Here is an 18758-nt window from a genome sequence, read left to right on the forward strand (position 1 = left end):
GGAGAGTGGCGTGAAGGCGGAGGTTGACGTCACCGGACAGCGATCTCCCGAGCTGGACAGCGCGGCGCACACCGGGACTGCACAGGAGGGGAGTTACACAGATTACTCAAAATACCGTAGTATACGATAAACAATTGGCTTTACAATAAGGCTCGAGGGGCCGAGTCAAAGTACCGCGGGGGGTAAACGAGACGATCTGGCGATGAGAGCCTGGAAACCCGGTTCCTATATAGTGGCCTCAATCATCTCTTTCAGGTGAGCCTCCCACGCCGTCCGCTCCACCTACGCACACACGCCCACACACACGCCCACACACAAAAACAAACACAGCAGTATACACTGCGAAACGTGACAATTATACCAGTCCAACCCGCTCAAGATGAAATCTGACCGTTTATTGGCCCCTGAACTGAAACGTGTTTGACATCCCTCCGTTAGGTGGTCAAAATGGGAAGCTTTACGTCGGGAGATGAAAAAAGATTTCAACCCCTTCTGTAAACGTTCTCAGCTCTCTGAATAGCCTCATCATTTACACGCCACTGTCATTATACACATAAATGTCTCCTCAATTCTACATTTCTGGATTGTGTGGAAATGTGTGGAAACATCAGTAAGTGTGGTAATAAATGTATGTCATCCTTTAATTAATCCACTTCGGAAGGGGATCTATTATAAATAGTCTAATAGCTTCTCATTTACTAGTGAAGGGCTTTAATAATCATTTAATTGTCTGCGTTAATTAATAATGGTGGGGAGCTGGAGGCGAGGCGAGGCTTGACGTCTTTGTCGGGTTTTAGTGGCACTTTAACAACACTCAGGTGTGTTGGGTTCCCCTCCGGTTGGTGTGCGATCGTGGCGTTAAACAAGGGGAAATAGTCTGTGCGTTACATTGTTTTGCAAATACTGAAACATGCTATTCACGGTTATGGAAACAATCCTGGCATCAGAGTGGCACGGTGGAGAAGTGGTTGCTGCTGCCGCCAAACCCCCTCAAATGTTCCCAGCTGCCTCGGCCAGCCGAATGGAAGCAGGTACATTTTAGATTGAGATTTGACATTTTAATGATCATATTTTGAGGAAAATGTGGGATCAAGTGTTGAATTGATGAATGTTTGAGTCTCAAACTTAAATGGAGAGAAATAAGTTAAAACGTTCCTTTTTTATAAAATGCACATTACTTTAATCAACTTTATTCAGTTTTTATTCCAAATTGTTCATTCTCCTTCTGCTCTTCTCTCATTAATAATATTTATTTTTGTATTATGTATTGCGAGTCCTGTAAAAGCAGTTTGAATGGTATGGGCAAGTTGGGTTTCACTGTGAGAAGACAGATGCTAAACTAATTCTGTGTATGTTCACCGTCACTCTGTTAAAAAAAAATAAAACATTGTGGCAGTCAGAAATCAAAATAAGGGAATAGTGTCTCAACGGGATTGAAACACTGAAGAGTGTATACTATCTGAATGTGCACTGCTGCTAAATTATGATCAGTTTTCCTAATTGAAATGTAATTCATGAGCAGAAATGTGCTGCAGGTGACTCCTTTGAAAACATGAACCTGGAGGGTTCCTTCCTGATTAAATACGAGTATGAAATATCGCTTTTCCTCTGCATTCATCGATGGTAGACAGACGGAATGAATATTGACTACTCCTGGAACAATTGCTCGCAAAGCTCAAAATCTGGGCCATTGAAATAGTTCTTCCTCTGAATCCTCCTCTCAGTGATTTCATTTCTCCTCACCACTGCGACCAGTCCTCGTCTGTGGACTTGGGAAATCCGACGTTCCTTCCCCTTCGGGATTTCGCACCGCGCTGCTCCCATCCTTCCTACCTTTCGCTCCTCTGCAATAGGATTAATATTTTACAGGAAGTCTCCTCAGCCATTTTTCTTGCTGACGAATTAGAGGTGGAGAGGAAAGTTTCCCCCACCAGCCACGGAACAATAAATATTTAAGTGTTTCCCTTGGAAGTTCTCCAACAGGGAGCTCCTTATGTACACTGTCAAACACGTGCTCTCCTGCCATTCCTCAGTTCCCCCCTTCGTCTTCGCCTCACTCCTTATCTATCCATCTATCCCTCCCTCCTCATCTGCTGCACCATCTGTGCAGCTGTAATAAGCAGGACTCCTCATGTGCTTTCTTTCTTACTTCCCTCCTGATTCTGCAAAAAAAAAAAAGCCTGGCTGTTTTGTCCAACACTGTCGCTCTACCATCATGCGAGCCCCGTGAGCACGCCGCCACACACATTCGATGTGATGATGGCCTTATACGTACTCTCACTGCGCCACGTGCAAAAATACACAATCACTCACAATTACTACCCCTGCAAAACAAAAAATCCTGGAGAAGAGAGTGCAGCCCAGATGCGACAATTCAACTATTGATCTGAGCCAGTAATCAAACCAACACCCAGCTGGAAGATGAAAACATGGAAGATGAAGATGATGATGATGATGATGATGGGGGGGAGTCAGTGGTCTTGTGGTTCAAGCACAACATAACCATGCTCAAACATATCTAATTGTATGTGATTCTATTTGTCCTTTCACCATGTAAAGTTGTTGTTAAGAAGCAGCCATCAGCAGGACTCAGCGGCTGAAAAGATTGTTTTGGTGTCGGTATCGATTGTACAGCCTTCAGGATGAAATGGCAGACCCGGGTAAACAACATCATCCAGCTCAGCGAGGAGCTCTACTACCTCACAGTGGCACATCTGGACAACACTGCTCATTGTTTCAGGAGGAGGAGGAGGCGACTTCAAAAACACCCGTGTGTGTTCGGTCACCGCAGATGGTAAAAAAAAAAAAAAACTTGTTGTACTTCTGACAAATGCTTGTAGTTTATTAATAGAGCATTATTTACCACTCATGACCTTCAAAAAGAGCAGTTACACTTTGTTAGTACAAGATTACTCAGTATATGAAAGTAAATGAGCTCTAAACGTGTATATTCTTGCAGATGCACTGTCAATGTGCATTTCCGTTTTCCTTCTTAATCACAAGGATGATATAATGTCCTCTGCAGGGTCATGGACAGTGAAAGAGTCACACGAAAGAGCTTATATGCCAAAGCAAAGAAAGATGTGAATTCCCACAGAGAGAAACCATCACATGTGATACAGTGACGGATGCAGGAGCTTCAGTGGGCTTGACACTCCTGTTGTAGACGAAAACTATTTTAAAGCTGCAGAGCTGAACTCTTATTCAACATTACTTTTTCACTAAACTCCTGTTTACTGCTAGACAACCTCATGAACCTGAACGGATGCCACCTTCCTGACGGCAGCATTAAAAATTACATTATAAAATAATAAAAATAATAAAGCTTACCTGCATGTTAGTAGTTTATCTTGGCTGTTTCTCCCCTCAAGTTCATGAATCTGTTCAAGAACTGCAGAGAAGTAGATCTCAGCGTCTTCCTCCAGCGGTCTGATGCAACTTCAGCCAAACACAGGCCCATTTACACAACATTTCAAGTAAAAACATTTTGCATTTCCGCTTCAGAAAAGTTTGTGTTTTACAAGACAATGTTTTGAAAATGATGTCCGTTCATATGGGAATGTGGTTTCCATGCTGGGCCACTAGTGGGTGCTGTTTGTTTTTGTAATGAGACCACACGCTGTCACGAGCGATAAAGATGCAAAATGTTTTCGAAAAACTCCAGCTTGGGGGCCATCGCTTGTAAAAGAGATTATTAATCTCAATGTGGTTCTCCTGACTAAATAAAGGCTAAAAAAAATAAAAAATTTCAGAAAGTTGCATCACACCAGATGGCTTTCATGACTTTAAAGGGGTTAAAGGTTGTTTGCATTGAGTCTCACGGTGGTGACCTTCAGCAGGAGGATTCAAACCAACAAATGTCTAGTTAGAAGTTATTTTTCTAACCTGTTGGCCACTACTGCCTCCTTACTTCCTGTTCAAAGTGATTCTTGTTTATGTCATTTCTTAAGGTGTTCAGTTCCCTCAGCTGTGACACACTTCCACTGATCAGCAGGAAGTCCAAGGAACCCAGCAGTATAAAGTCATTTCAAGTCTGGGTTTTTTTTCAAATTATATAGTGGTGGGAATAATTCAGTCCGTTTTTTTTACAAGCATTGGGTGTTGATTTCCCTCCATGTCGTCATTTGTTTTTGCTGTCAAATAAATGTAATCAATTCAAAACGAAGCACCCTGAAGGAATAACAAGCGAGTCTTAGAAACACTTCAAATTTCAATCAAATTGTTGTATATTTAGCATCTTTTCATAATCAAGACCCATTTGAAATGGGTTTGATGGCCTTTCAATGGTTTTGTTATCCTAACTTTTATATCTCCAGTTTCCTCTTTGCATCGAGTTCAAGGTTGCAGATGAGCTGAGACAATATTAAATTCTCTCCCGACGGAAGCTTTTCCATTAGACTGGACTTTAAAATCTCCTCTTGCGCCGGAGAAATTCTATCGGAACGATTCCTCAAGCCATCGATTATAAAAATAAAAAAAAAGTCTGATATCTCTGGACAGTGCAGAATCAATATCGCTGAGGTATCTCATATCTATCCGTATAATGCCTCCAGTTAGCCAATCCTTCCAGTTTAGAGGTCAAGGAGTTGACTTAATCTCCAAACAATTTAGCTACTAAGCCAGAGACAAACCCATTTCTGTGGAGGCCACGGTCATTATTAGGGAAATACATTAGACAAACAGAGATTCGTGATCCCTCAATGAGATATTGATTAAAGTGTGTTGAACGGCTGAGGAAGCGGCTCGCCATCAGGGAACTGACAGCCCCCCCGTAGCCCGCACAGATTGCAGCGATGTGGGCTGGCGGGGGGGCGTTTGGGGGGTAGGCGAGGTGGGGGTTACCCCAGCAGTGGAGCACCACCAGGACTCGGTGGATAACGAGCAGCCTTTATGATGTGCGCTGTGCTCGGAGGCCGAGCCAGGCGCTGGTAATGAAGCACCTATCCAGACTCAAACCCACCCCCGTCGTCTTCCACGACTTCTTCAGTCACGCTGCTCCTTGTTTTGCGTATTTCTGGCATATCACACCGCATCTTACTCTCATTATGGAAATCAAGCGGTTGGCTTAGCGGCAGTCACAATTTATTACGTCTAAGGCCAGAGACGGATAAGGTGAAGATTTATGATTATACATGAATATTTCAATTTCCTTTTTTAAACAGTGCTTCAAGTGCATCTCTGCTGTGCACATTTGGGTCAAATCTTCATTGACAATAAATCTTGGCGATTGATAAAAATGAGAATTTCATAAATCTAATATAATCAAATAAGCGAGGTGGTGAGTGGATGATGATTTGTATGCCGTGGCGGTTACTGGATGACTGGTGAGGGCGAGACACTCTGACCTTTACTTCCAACAACAACATGTAATGCAGTCGTCACCGCTGCTTTACAAATTCACGCACCGCCCATTCAATGTGCTTCTGAGAATGTCCTCAGATTTGTGTAATTAAATGCACACGCACGCCGACACATCTGCCGAGTCACCTCATCGCCACTTAACTGCCGGACGACTCTGCAGTTCCATCTCATTAACCAAGCACATTTTTTATTTTTGGGGTATTTTTTGTGTGTGCTTAAAACAGCATGGTAACGGGTGAGTTATCAAACAGAGCAGGTTCTACTCGAGATGCTGCTGACAGCACGGGGCTGAGAACACAATGACTGCTGCCTGCTGCTTAAACATCTCTTTACACAGCGTAATACACACAGCTGCTACTGTAAGGGTGTCACAATTGTGCATCAAGGCTTTAAAAAAAAATAAAATACAACGGTGATTTGCTGCTGCAGTGAGATCTTTGGGGTTTTGCACGGGCTGCTGCACCTATTGGCCTTCGGCCCATTTAAATTGCACAGTCAATCTGTGGTGTTCGCTCATGCTAAAGAGAGGGACGCAAAGAAATCCTGACGTGAGCCTCGACTCTTCACAGGCAACAAGACTACAATTTCTTCTTCGAAAAAAAAGCACATTTCTCATTACTTTTGTTTCGACAAGATTTGAATATCTGTATGGACTTCATTTCATGCTCGACCAGCATGTCACCACAGATATAAGCAGAGACAGAAGGAATGGATCAGAAGTCTTTTTCTTTAATTTGTCACATTTTTCAAGAGTTGCTGTCAAGTGTTCACAATGCCCGCACAAAGTTTTGAAACCCTTTGATATTTTCCTTTTTTACCGCTTGCATAAACAACCAGCACCACAATTTATAACAGTTTTATTTCATTCATCGATGAAAGATTCACAGTTCTCTCTAGGAACCTCAAACGGAGCATTTTCATAAATTTTAACATGGAATTTTATATCACCACTCTCATGTAATATGGCTCAATGGACTTGTCAAACGCTATAATTCTAAACTTTCATTCGAGCTCATGAAATGAATCAGATGCAAACAAACGGGCTTCGTGGGGGTTGAGGTACAGTAAAGAACTTTGAAGCTGAAACCATCACTACAAAATCTTAAGTATATAAGATGATAGTCCAGCAGAATTCCGAACTCAAAAGAGTACAGCAGTGTCACTTAATGGTTTTAATACGTGCAATCTCCTGCCCAGAAGTATTCTATTGTATAGGTCTTTAATGGATTTTTCTGTCTTCCACACTGTATTGCATACATCTCACCTCTTAATATACATTTGTAATTCTTAATGTAGCCTTGACTTGCATTTTATCATTTGTTTTAAATCAGCTGTATGACGACAATACAGCTACTCAATTCGATCATTTAAACTAATTGAAGAAATCCCAACAAATAAATCACATCCATTTCTGCGAATAAATGAGCCTTACAATACGAGATGTAATATGTTTTCAAAATTAGTTTTCATCAAGTCTCAGTGTTTGTTGAACGAGGAGCTGAAACCCAGGATAATCAAATCCAAGCTTCAAAACGCCGGGTGTCTTTGTGACACCTCAGATTGACCGGAGCATGGCAGCGGCCGAGAGCAGCAGAGGCAGCAGGAAGCTGGGACACACTCGTCGGCCTCCCGAGGTGAGAGTCGCCCCATACTGGTGCAGGAGCTGCAGGGCCACGCCGTTCGTCCAACCGAAACCCAGCTACAGAAAAAAGGAAATGTTTTGCTTCATATAAGTCATTGAGGACTTAACTCACAGGAGTTACCGTAACTTAGTGAAGATGACCAAAACAACGAAAAACAGCTAAATGCATGATGGAGTTTAGTACTTCAATGAATTATGCAACAAGCTATTTTTACTGGTTCTCACATAAATTAAAAAGAAAAAAGAGGCGGCAACAGATGGGAGGAGTGAGAATACGCATGTATGCAAATGTGTTTAAGTTAAGAAGCAGGAGGGAAGGAAGAAAAAAAAAAAAAAGAATTGACGGGGCTTTGCATGAAATTAGAAGGACTTGTGTGAGTCTAAGCACATTAGTTTTACACCGCCAACACATGAAAGGAGATACCTGAACTTCGTATTCTCCTCCACCGCCGGGTTTGCCATCGCCGTTCACGTCGTACTGTCGGGAGGGGGGAGGGAAAATTAAAAAAAAAAAAGATCACACATTCGGCTGGCTGCGTTATCACCTGGCAACACCGGCTCGGAGGGAGAGCAGCCGTAAGACACTCACTTTTTCAAACATGGCCTCGTATTTCATGTAGGCTAACCAGTTTGTCTTGATCCATCGCTGGGCCAAGTCAAATGAGAGCTGCTTTGCATCCTGGGAGGGAAGTTTGGATAAGCCTGGAAATACAAGATGTGAATGATAAAACTAAATTAAAGACTTTTCTGGTTTGCTTTGTACTCCAGCACAGTGGAAGTCCTGATTATAACATGAAGACCACCTGCCTGATACAAGAAAACCTGTAAAGTCTTTGCACACTAAGGTGTGAGGTTAGAAGATGCTTCCCGTCTGGAATCGTTCGTTTCCATCACCCGTCATGGTTTCTGCAGTACATCTCCCTTGAACTCAATGTGCTCAAATTATTTTTAGTGCAACAAAAAGCCTGATCCTGATAAAAGAAACCACTTCTGTCATGAGAGTCTGCAAAGTGTCTCCAGAGCACAGCCTTCACCTGGTGCTGCTCACACACGCACACATACAGTCGGAGCAAAGCCACCTCCTCCTATTGATCCACCTTCCAGTTCTCTCTCTCTGCGTGCGCGCGTGTGTGTCCACAGCTGAAGCGTGAATACACACAACGGACTAATGCTAGAACGGTTGGGAATCAAACCCGGCATGTGAGAGGCTCCAATACGGCCAAAACACCAAGCGAACATAAACATTTCAGAGAATAAAGAACATTTTCTTAAAGCGCTCATATTAATTTATTGTGATAATCGTCCCCGTACCTGGAATGACGCCCCAGAAGTAAAGACAGTCGGTCCTCTCTCTTCCTGGCTTGTTTCAGGTTTTAAAAAGTGTGTTGCTCCAACCAGCCAATCAGAGATCAAACCCTATATAGTGTCATCGGGGGTTTCGCCAATCCCAATCAAGGTAGGCCCTCCCTTTGACTCCTCCCACAATTAGGCAGCTCCGCTCTGGCACATGGCACCACGAGAGGAAGTACTTCCTCCTCTTCCCAAGATGGGCACGTGTGGGCAGAGCCAGTCCAGTTCACATAGACGCAGCAGATTCTGAATGCAGCTCCTATGATCGAATATTCAAATGGAGGAAAACCAAGGAAAAGCTGGATTTGGAACAATAAACTTTGAATAGGACGTTTTTGGACCAACGCGACTCTGTTGCTATCAAACTAGCCTCAAAGCCATGGTGTCAGAGTGAGTTTGTAGAAAAACGCATATTGAAACAGCTTCTATTGACATGTCACTGTATTTTGCACCAGAAGGTTTGATTAAAATTTGCTTTATGTTGAGATTGCAGTCATTTTTCATAGTAATCATTTGGTTTTCATTAAAAGATAAGACATTTACATCACATATGCTCTGTGCCACAACAAAGAAAAACTTTCATTTTAAAGGTAATTGTGGCAGTAATTTACCGGTCCGGCCCAATCAAGATTAAATTAGGCTGAATGTGGCTCCTGAACCAAAATGTGTTTGACACCGCTGCTGTAATGTAATGTGTGTATAGGCAGGCATTGAATAATACACCTCCACTTTTAGAAGTAAAACTCAGCAGTAGATTTACTAGTTTGCAGTGAATAGTGTTACCATTTCATTAAACTCTTATCAGTTAAACTGTTTTGTCATACATTTTCTATCTTGGCTGCTGTGTTCCAGTCATACTCGTCTTGATAGTTTTACATATTTCATTGATTCTTCTTGGATTCTCAGCGCGTTATTGTATCATGTAACACTGGTTTTGATAGACGCTATAAAGGTGAGTTTTATTGTCCAGACATAAAAACAGACCTTTGATACATTAGACTTATCAGTTTGTTTTATTGCTGCTTCTTGTTTAATTCTAAGATTAAATTAGTTCTTCAGCAATCCACATTATATCACATTTATAGAGCAGTGGTGTCAAGCATAAGGCCCGTGGGTCAAAACCAGTCCACAAAGGGCTCCAATCCGGCCAAAACACCAAACAAAATGAAAAAAGTTGGAAATTGAATTTTAAACGCGGCTTTCTTAAAAGTAGCTGACATAACGCAATTCACTCCAGCATGAGTTAATATTAACCACCCGTGACTTTTCACAGGCATATTCAGACCACATTTGTCGATAAAGACTGGAAACACTTTACAGTTATATGGATGCAATCGTCAAAGTGGCTCACAATCGTGCACTTATTTCCTGCGTCAATCACAAGAACGGCCCCTTTCTAAGCTGCATATTACTGCAAATGCCATCGTCCATGAGAAGACCGCTTTAGCAACATAAAGAATGTTCAAGTCAACCTGTCGGTGATCGTAACGCTGTGGCTGTTCTGTCGTCACCCGATTCCAAATGAAATAGTAAAGCAAAAATAATGATTTAAAAATGTGCAGGTCCAGCAAGTAATCTGGTATCAGTGCAGCTGAGAACACATTCTACATGGTAAAGACAGAAGTGAAAGTACAACCCCCTAAAGAAAGACTAAAGACCTAGCGCCTTGCATAGCAGCCGCCTCCAGTGCTGTGCGAATGCATGTGTGAATGTGATTAACAATGTCGAAGCGCCTTGGGGACCGCTCCAGGGGAGGAAAACGTGCCATTTAAGTGAAATCTTTTCCGGGCATATCATAGCGTCGCTGTGGAGGATCCCATCTGGACACCGATGTAGGGAATATAATCAGAGCAGTTCTTACACCTCGACATACGCACACCTTGAGAAAAGGAAGTTCATGTTCATTTGATGGGGAACTAAATGGACCCTGAGACAATAATCATTCAGCTTGAATTAGTTTCAACCTGATCATTTCACATTTCTCAGGATGTTGCATCTGAAACACAAAGCCACGGCGGGACACCATAAAACCAGACGAGTGGTTTGCCTTTTGCCGTTTAAGAAGGCGACCGGCAAGTCGACGGCAGCGTGTTGAACAAACGTCGACTCATCACTGCGAGCTCCAGGAAATCCTCCTGGCGGCAGACGGGGCCTACCTTCGATGAGCATGTGCTGCAGCGGGGGCCACGCGTTGGGATAGTCCCACTGCTGCCCGGACTCCATCAGTGACGTCGGCACTCCGTTGGGAAACTGCAGAGCGCCACTGGCCTGCGGGCACATGGAAAATCAAGAGCTATACCGCAACAGCACTCTGCAGTGTGTGTGTGCCATCTGCTGGAAGCTGCGGAGAATGTTTCTAAAAGCACATAAGACATGTGGATGAAGTACAGAGAGGAAAAAAAATAAACCGGTAGTCACTCCCATCATCAGTCACTGTCGAGAAGCACTTTATGAATCCTCTTATTCTCCCAGAGAGGAGCTGCAGCGGCCAAGAGTGGAAGAGGAGCTGCTGGGCAGCTGTGAGCGAGTCTTTGAACGTATGCAGCTGTGTTGACATTTACAAAAATGTCAGTAATTACGCAGCCTCCTATGCTAAAGAGGCTTTGACACTTGCAGCATAAATACATAATTTCTCACTTAGGCCTAATATTATCTACTCATGCATCTAGTTTTATGTGTTGATTTGTTGGCAATAAATATTCAAAGGCAACACAGTGGGGAGTACTCATCTCATAGCACAAATGTCCGCGGGTCGGGATCAGGGGCCTTTTTTGTGTGGATTTTGGTTATTAGAGTCCAAAAATATACATTTGGGGTTAACAGGTGTGTCCTGGTGTCCAGTTATTACCGAACAAGTGGAGCAGGAGTAAACCAATGCTGTGACTGAGAAAAGTGTCCAAATTATGCAACAACAAATATCCAAATAAAACCAATAACCTGCCAACAATAAACAAAAAATTATCCCTAAATGTGAATGTGATACTGTCCATCTCCGTATCCTGTGATTGGCTGGTTGTACAATACTTTTTACACATAAGCAGTGCAGCCACCCAGGGTTAGATAAAGTGTTATTAGAGACCGCTGGATTGATGTTTTCACTCTTTTTCTTAGACTAAGTCTTAAACTGTGAATTTTTATTATATTTTGTGAGCTGCTGGACATTTTGAATTTCCCTTCTTGGGGATGAATCGAACTGGTGGGTTTAGATGTTGTACATCATCTTTACTCCAATCAATACATAAGAAAAAAAAAAACGCACTATTCTATAAATATCAAGAGAAAACCCTGTGCAATACAAAAACATTACATACAGAATGAATATAAATATCAATATACATGTTTATAAATCTGTATAAGTCTAGAAAAATGTGTCAGGCATGAATGCAATTTGGATATTTGTTGAAGTTGGCACTGGCTATCCATCGTGCAAATATGTCCTAAGCTCCAGAGATTCGCCGTTTCAAGTGCTATGAACTTCCTCACATCCAAACCTTCAGATACTGCACGGCCCTCTCGCCCATCTCAGGCCGAGAATAGCACTGTGCCCAAACGGGCGCGATGTTGGAGGGGTAGAACTGGTTGTGCTTGGCGTGCGTCACCAGACTGTAGTCGAACCAGGCTCCCTCCTGAGCGTCCCACAGCACGGCCTCCACCGCCTCCAGCCTGCGGGCTGCGGCGCCGTCGTACAGTGCGGCTGAGTCACCGTCACCTGTCAGGAGGCGGCACATCGCCGTTATGCAACACCAGTGAGGAGCGCGAAAGCAGCGCGCGGTCCAAAGTAAGCTCCGCGGTCCAAAGTAAGCTCCAAGGTCGAAAGGCATGGCTGCCGGCGTTCTCACCCAGCGCGCGGTGGAACGAGGCGAGAGTCCTCTCGTTGCGGCACAGCAGAGCGTTGAGGTCGACGGGCAGGATGTGGCCGGTGCCGGTGTCTCTCAGCGTGCCGTCGTTGTGGCCGTCGTCGTTCACGTACCAGCGGGAAGTGAAGTCCCAGCCAGACTCAGCGCCCGCATTCAGTCCCATCCACAGCTGCTGTTTCTGGGCTGAGGGTAGGAAGGACAAACACCAATGTGCCTTATGGAGTCACAACAAATTAGCATCTGAAATTCACCATTTATTCATGCTTCTGTTTTTTTGTTTTGTTTTTAAAGCAGCTGTAGTAAGAATAAAATATGCAGCCTCATGTTTTTGGTTTCTTTCAGCTTTGTTAGTTTATTTCTAAAGGGGTAGGGTTTTTTCTTCCTACCAAGAAGAGAACATAATGACCTTGACCATTATCAATCTCACAAACTTCTAGAAAAAGATACCCTCAGTTTTTAGTGAAAACACATTCTGGTGGTAGATTAGTGGTTTTGCCAAGATGCAAAACTATTCTTGTTGGGTAATTGTCCATATAATGTCATTTGAATCCTCCATAAAGAAATCAGTGAATCAGTGGGAGTAGGTAGGTTTGTATGTGATGGGATCCAAATGTAAACATTCCATTAAACATAATTAAATAACCTCAACTTCAGCTCAGATGTGAAAGAATAAGGGGGGTGCTTCCGAAATAATGTCAGACATGTATTCTTTGAGGTGTAGTCACTATAATCTTCCTTGTAGGAGAGAGGTTTTGTTTCCCCTTTTCCCCTTCCATCTCATGAAATAAAATGACCACAGCACGGCGATTTATTGTTGGCTCATAAAGGATGATTGACTCGGCCATGAAGAATATGAACCCTAATAAGCTGTTACCATCCGGGAGTCCTTCGGCTAATTCCACATCATCTGTGTAAGACTCGGGCCTGTGACGAAAAGATTAGAGCAAATGAAGAAAACACTGGCGTATCTCCCATCATGACTCTGCACATACAGTACTTGCAGACGTACCTTGGAGAGGCCACTCCAACATGAAACCGGTTCAGTACATGGACTGTCCCATTGACAACCACTGAACGGTTCAGCATCCAAAAGCGGTACTCCTCCTCCAGAACTGGTAAAGCTGATCTAAAGCATCAGCAGTTAGAAGAAAATAACTTAAAAAGGCAAGATGCTACAGTTTGGAGAACTTTTCAAAGTACTGTAGCATCATTACTGAGAAAACTTAAGGTGCCACTTTCTAATTAGCTTCAGATTGGGGGCGAAAAAAAAACCCTAAAACACCAGAGGCACAGAAAGGCACGAGATGTGGGCTTTTAATGTTTAATATGCCTCTTCTTTCCCCATCCTGAAAGAGACACGAGTTAGCTGAAGAATGATAATATGTCTGGCAGGATGTCAGCTCGGGCCTAAATATCACCTGAGGAACTCTTTATCCTTGGTTGCTTGATAGTAGCTCTCCACCATTAGCGTGAGGAATGGAGGCTGACTGCGCCTTTCATAGTAAATCCGCCCACCATTTGGAACAAAGCCATATCTGCAGAAAAAGAAAAAGACTTTTATTCTACAGTTTTTAAATTCCTCCCTGAGAGCTCCATTTCCAAAAGTTCAACAACTTGACTTTCCAAATGACTTATTATACAAAATGACCATGCTAAGCTACCTGCGCCGGGCTGTTTTATTAGCGCCATAAAAGATGGAAGAGCGCCGCAACGCCAACCTGTTGACGAGGTGGAGGAAGTTCTGAATCATCCCATGGGCTGTGCCTGTCATCTCTGACAGCAGGAGGCCGTTGATGACCCAGTAGGAGTCCCTGTTGAGCACAGAGCAGCTTCACGCCACCGTCTGTACCAGGCGCCGGGGTGGGCTCTCTCTGGGAAGACCCCCAGCTGAGCCGGGCTCTGATCTCAGTCAGCTCTGACCTGGTGAGACGGCGGCGGCTGAAAGACAGACGAGTAAAAAGCTTCATCGCTCACTCACCAATAGTAGAGTTCCCTGAAGCGGCCCCCCGGCACCACGACGGGGTGGGGGGTGTATATCTGTGAGTAGAGCTCCGGATGATCCCTGACTTCTCCGCGGATCTGCAGGAGAGACTCTTTTTAATTTAAGAGCATATTTAGGCCACATTTACGCATACCCCCGGGTACTATTTTGGAAAAAACAATTGATATTTCTCCGTTTTGGCCACACATTTACACATAAATGCAGCTACGAGTCTCCACAAACGAGGATTCCTGAAAACTTCGGCCACAGTGGAGATCTGGATAAACTGTCTCCGGTTGCATCTAAAGGGGAGGAGATGGAGATTTACATCACAATTTGTGATGTGTTTTTTTCCAGGATTCTGATTGGCTATCATGGCTTCATGCTTCTCATTACACTGCCTCCTACAGGTTTGGCTGCTCATAGCAGCTATGAACCAGCTGTGTATGCGGTCTGCGTCAATGAAAATTCTTTTAAAACGTACATAAAAGGGGGAAATATCGTTTTTTGTAAAAGCCCAGGTACATGGAAACATGGCCTTAGTGAACAGTCAATTATCATGATTCTTTCAAGAAATAACTACAGACAGTTGTCACATTTTACAGTTCTGACGATACTAAATGCTTGAAGTTTGCGGGTCGTCGGTCTCCTGTGTTCCTCGGTGAGTTTTGCTGTGTAAAGCTCCTTTAATTGATTAATATCGGAACACAAGGTAGTTCCTCAGTTATGCGCCTGCTCGTGATGCTTTTAATAAGTGTCTGAAATGTTAAAAGGCTAGTGATTAAACACAAACTTTCCATTTTTTTTATTTGTGTGTGTTTTTATACTCCAACATATCCATTTAAAATGTATTTTGATGCCAACGTGAGCAGCACCTACAAATTCATTGTATCACTCCGACAATGAAAGCCTTCTGTACTATTTCACCTGATTTTAGCAAATCTGATAAAACAATTTAATGTGAAACACAAACAGAAAGTGAATGATTTGATAGTGATATTTAGTCTGTGTACAATTTATCTCGAGCCAAAAAAAGAACTAGACTTTGTGAAAGCGCTATAAAGCCGAGAGAGCCTAATGTTGCCGAGGACAGAGTCAAATGGTCTGTGAATAGAAATAAGAAATTACATTTGAATTTGAGAACAAATCATTCTAACGCAGGATTCAAACACAAGGCCCGTGGGACAACACCCACCTGCAAAAGGCTCCACTAGCTTTGTGAAAATAGACATTTTAATTTTGTGACCCCTGCACCACAACAAAGAAAAACTTTAAAGTTTAACTGTTAAGTTTATTATGGCACTATTTTACTGGTTCAGCCCACTCGAGACTAAACTGGGCTGCATGTTTCCTCTGAACTGAAATGTGTCTGACACCTCTGATTTAATGGTTTTACACATGGGTGGTAGATCAGTTTCATAATGACTCATTCGTACAGCTGGCAGTGTTGCCTCTGGAGAGGAAGTTCAAAAGTTCTTGTGACAGTATGTTGATCAATCAGACAGAGCTGAAGGTTTTTGACTTGAAATGTTGGGATGAACTGGAATACAACTCATTCATATTGTTCAACACACCTGAAATACAACGTTTAAAGTAGAAAGTTTCAAGTTTTTCAGATGTATTTTTCCCCAGTTGAACGCACCCAAAGGTGTTTCTGGCTGGTAACTATTGAAGCATTACAAAAAGCCCCAGCTAAATGAGCATCTAGATGTCTCCCAAGTAAATGTGACAAAGGCAACCGAAGGTGTCACGTCAGAAAGTTGAAGCGGTTGAATTTACCACACTGCTTAATTATTAAACCACCATTAATTCTGCATCAGTCCGTCACCTTTCTGCCAAGAGACTTCCACAGATGATGGATCTTTGCCGCCCAGTTACGCAGTTTATCATCTGCTATTCCACTGAGGAAACTCGGCCTGCACACAAGTCAATGCAGGATAAGTCGTTAAAATGTGCATCTCCCCCACCCCATCTTCACTTGAAGTAAGATACAAGGACCCAGCATTACGCCTCGGACGCCTGCTCTCACTTGTCATGCCAGTCTGACGGCGTCCACGACTCAAACTCTGTCCCCGGTTTATCAAAGTACGCCGCAAGGAACTCCTGCAGTTTGACAGGTGGGACGATCGCATCAGGAAATTCTCTGGAAAGGTTGTGGAAAGCGGACAAAACAACATCTGCAGGAGAAAAAAAAAAAAAAAAAAAAAAAAACATGGTACACAGAGCAGACGTTCAAAACCATTTCCTGACTTACCAGGAGATGCCTTAAGCTTCATATCAACGAAGTACTTGTCGTCATCGAACAGTTTGGCAGTTTGGATCTGATGCAGGATGGGCCCAGTGCAGTAGATTCCACTGGAAACACAAGCTTTGTAAACTAACATTTGTGTAACAGACTTCCAGAGTGCTGCAGGTAAGCAATAAATCCATATTAAAGGTGATAAGCTGATGAGTGCAAAGGTCTGATTAGTGCCAAATGAAGCAGAACTAATGTTGAGAAAACAGATTTCCTCCCACGAACTTGCAGGGGAAAAAAAAAAAAAAAAAAGAAAACCGATCACTTAAGCCAGTGAAGCCAGCTTATTTCAAGATAAACTAGAAAGGGTGTATACAAGTACTGGTATCGTTTGAGAATCAAGTTTAAAAAGTCCTTCATATCTTACCTGTCACACGGCAGGGGCAGAGCCCAGCTGACACTGACACACAGACTCAGCAATGAGAAGTGAAACAGCTTTACATTCTTCATTTTCTGACTGAAGCGACGCTGCAGTGCGAGAGCAGAACCCTGGACTGAGTGCAGGACCTCGGACTGGGGGCAGGACCTCGGACTGGGGGCAGGACCTCGGACTGGGGGCAGACTGGCTGCAGGTCGGAGTTTATATCAGGAGACTCGAGAAGCGAGCGGTGACGCCACACTGACATCTAGCTTCGACGCAACGCTTTCACAAGGGGCGGTGAACAAATGCAAAAACACGAGTAAATTTTAGTGAGCTTTATTTTTTTTCCAACAAAACTTTGATTCCAATCCAGTATCCGATTATATTCAAGACATTTTAATTTTCTTTCATAAAATGAGCTTCACTGAAAATCTGCCAATTGAAGAACCAAATGTCTAATAAAAGAAAAAGAACTCAAGTTTCAAATTCGTCACTTAAATTCGGAGACTTTAAGCAAGTTGTGCTCCACTTTTAACGTTACATCTGGAACAAAGAAAAGTATCTAAGGGCAACGCTTTGGAACCATTTTCATACCCATTGCCAAACTTTGGATCTTTAGATCGTAGCAACTTGTTTTTGAAGTGCTTACAGCCCCAACCCCCCCCATTCTGATGCACCTGCTTCCAAAGGAATCCTAAAAAGGACTCCTCTCACGCTCTCAACAGAAAAGTGACCGGACAGCCAAATTGCACATGAGTGATGTTATAATTGGGTCACAACTGTCCAGAGAACACAACAGGTGCATCAGGGCAGCAAATGCACAAATTCAACCACCCCTCAAATTTAAAAAAAAAAAAAAAACCTTAAAGAATGAGACAATTTAGTTACATTTAGCCAATTTGTCACCCGGTTGAGGGCAAGATGCTCTTGTCTCAGTCTTTATGGCGTTTCCCCGGCGACAGCCGCTGGCAGTAAGGCTACGTCACGTGACAACGTCCCACACCGGATCTTAAACCAGCTCACGTTCTGTCCTTCAGCTGGAGCCATTACTGCCAGTGGGCTGACAAGAAAACAGACAGCTGCCATGTGCCTGCAATTGGATCCCTGTTCATCTAACTAATGCTTAATTTAATATTTTTTGTAATAAATAATCCCCTCCCACCAAAAAAAAAAAAAAAAAAAAAAAAAGAAGCCACAACAGCCTGATTATCAAATAAGATGTGCAAGTAGTTTCAGGACGTGTATGAGAACAGGGATCAGTCGTAACCAATGAGAGATCCAGAGGTCGCATAATGAAAGATAAGACTTTTTAAATTGGGCTCAAATGTGCGACAGTACCTCTCAACAATTACAACAGTCAGGAGAGCATCTCACCACAGTAGAAGGGGAACCTCGTGTGCAAGAAGGCTCCGACTGATCGCCGACGATCAGAGAACCTTCCTGCAAAATGAGGTTGTTGCATATAAATGCAACCAAAAAAAAAGTATCCCACAAAATCCCCCCCAACCTATAAAGCAGTAAAGGGCAGAGATACACACAAGAACTCTGCCAGCTGAGGTGCCCTAATGTCCCTCTTTTTTTAAGCTGATTCTAACTGTAATCCTTCATTCCCGCTCCCCCTGGGCGCTGCACTGTGGTGCACTCTGGTCTGGGCGTGATGAGTGTAGGAGAAGCAGTGCAGTCTGTGCCGTGGCCTGAACCCATCACTCTGTTAAGTGCAGCCCAAACCTGCTCAGGTTGTGTTTTTAAGAGAAGCGTCTTCTGTTCACTGCTTTTTTTGTAAATCTTCTTTAGCAATGCGATTCACAGAGAATGAATTCCTGCTACATTTTAGGTCAGATCGTTCATTTTGATGCATTCGGCAAACATTCTTCAAAAAGCGGAAAACAACCCCCCCCCCCCCCCCCACA

General features: G+C 43.2%; 1 protein-coding gene across 1 annotated transcript; it reads right to left on the reverse strand.

The window, feature by feature from the left end:
- Nucleotides 1-6067: 6067 nt before the first annotated feature.
- treh (trehalase (brush-border membrane glycoprotein)) lies at nt 6068-17015 on the reverse strand. Its single transcript, XM_080459193.1, has 15 exons — nt 16855-17015; nt 16446-16546; nt 16221-16368; nt 16020-16107; nt 14189-14289; nt 13929-14021; nt 13629-13745; nt 13220-13336; nt 13085-13134; nt 12193-12393; nt 11845-12062; nt 10510-10621; nt 7593-7705; nt 7428-7481; nt 6068-7060 (listed from the first exon to the last, which is right to left on the reverse strand). The coding sequence occupies exons 1-15, from the start codon at nt 16935-16937 to the stop codon at nt 6917-6919; spliced, it is 1740 nt and encodes a 579-aa protein (XP_080315319.1). The 5' UTR covers nt 16938-17015; the 3' UTR covers nt 6068-6916.
- Nucleotides 17016-18758: the final 1743 nt, after the last annotated feature.

Source organism: Lipophrys pholis (assembly GCF_963383615.2).
Source record: "Lipophrys pholis genome assembly, chromosome: 3".
Lineage (NCBI taxonomy): Eukaryota > Metazoa > Chordata > Actinopteri > Blenniiformes > Blenniidae > Lipophrys > Lipophrys pholis.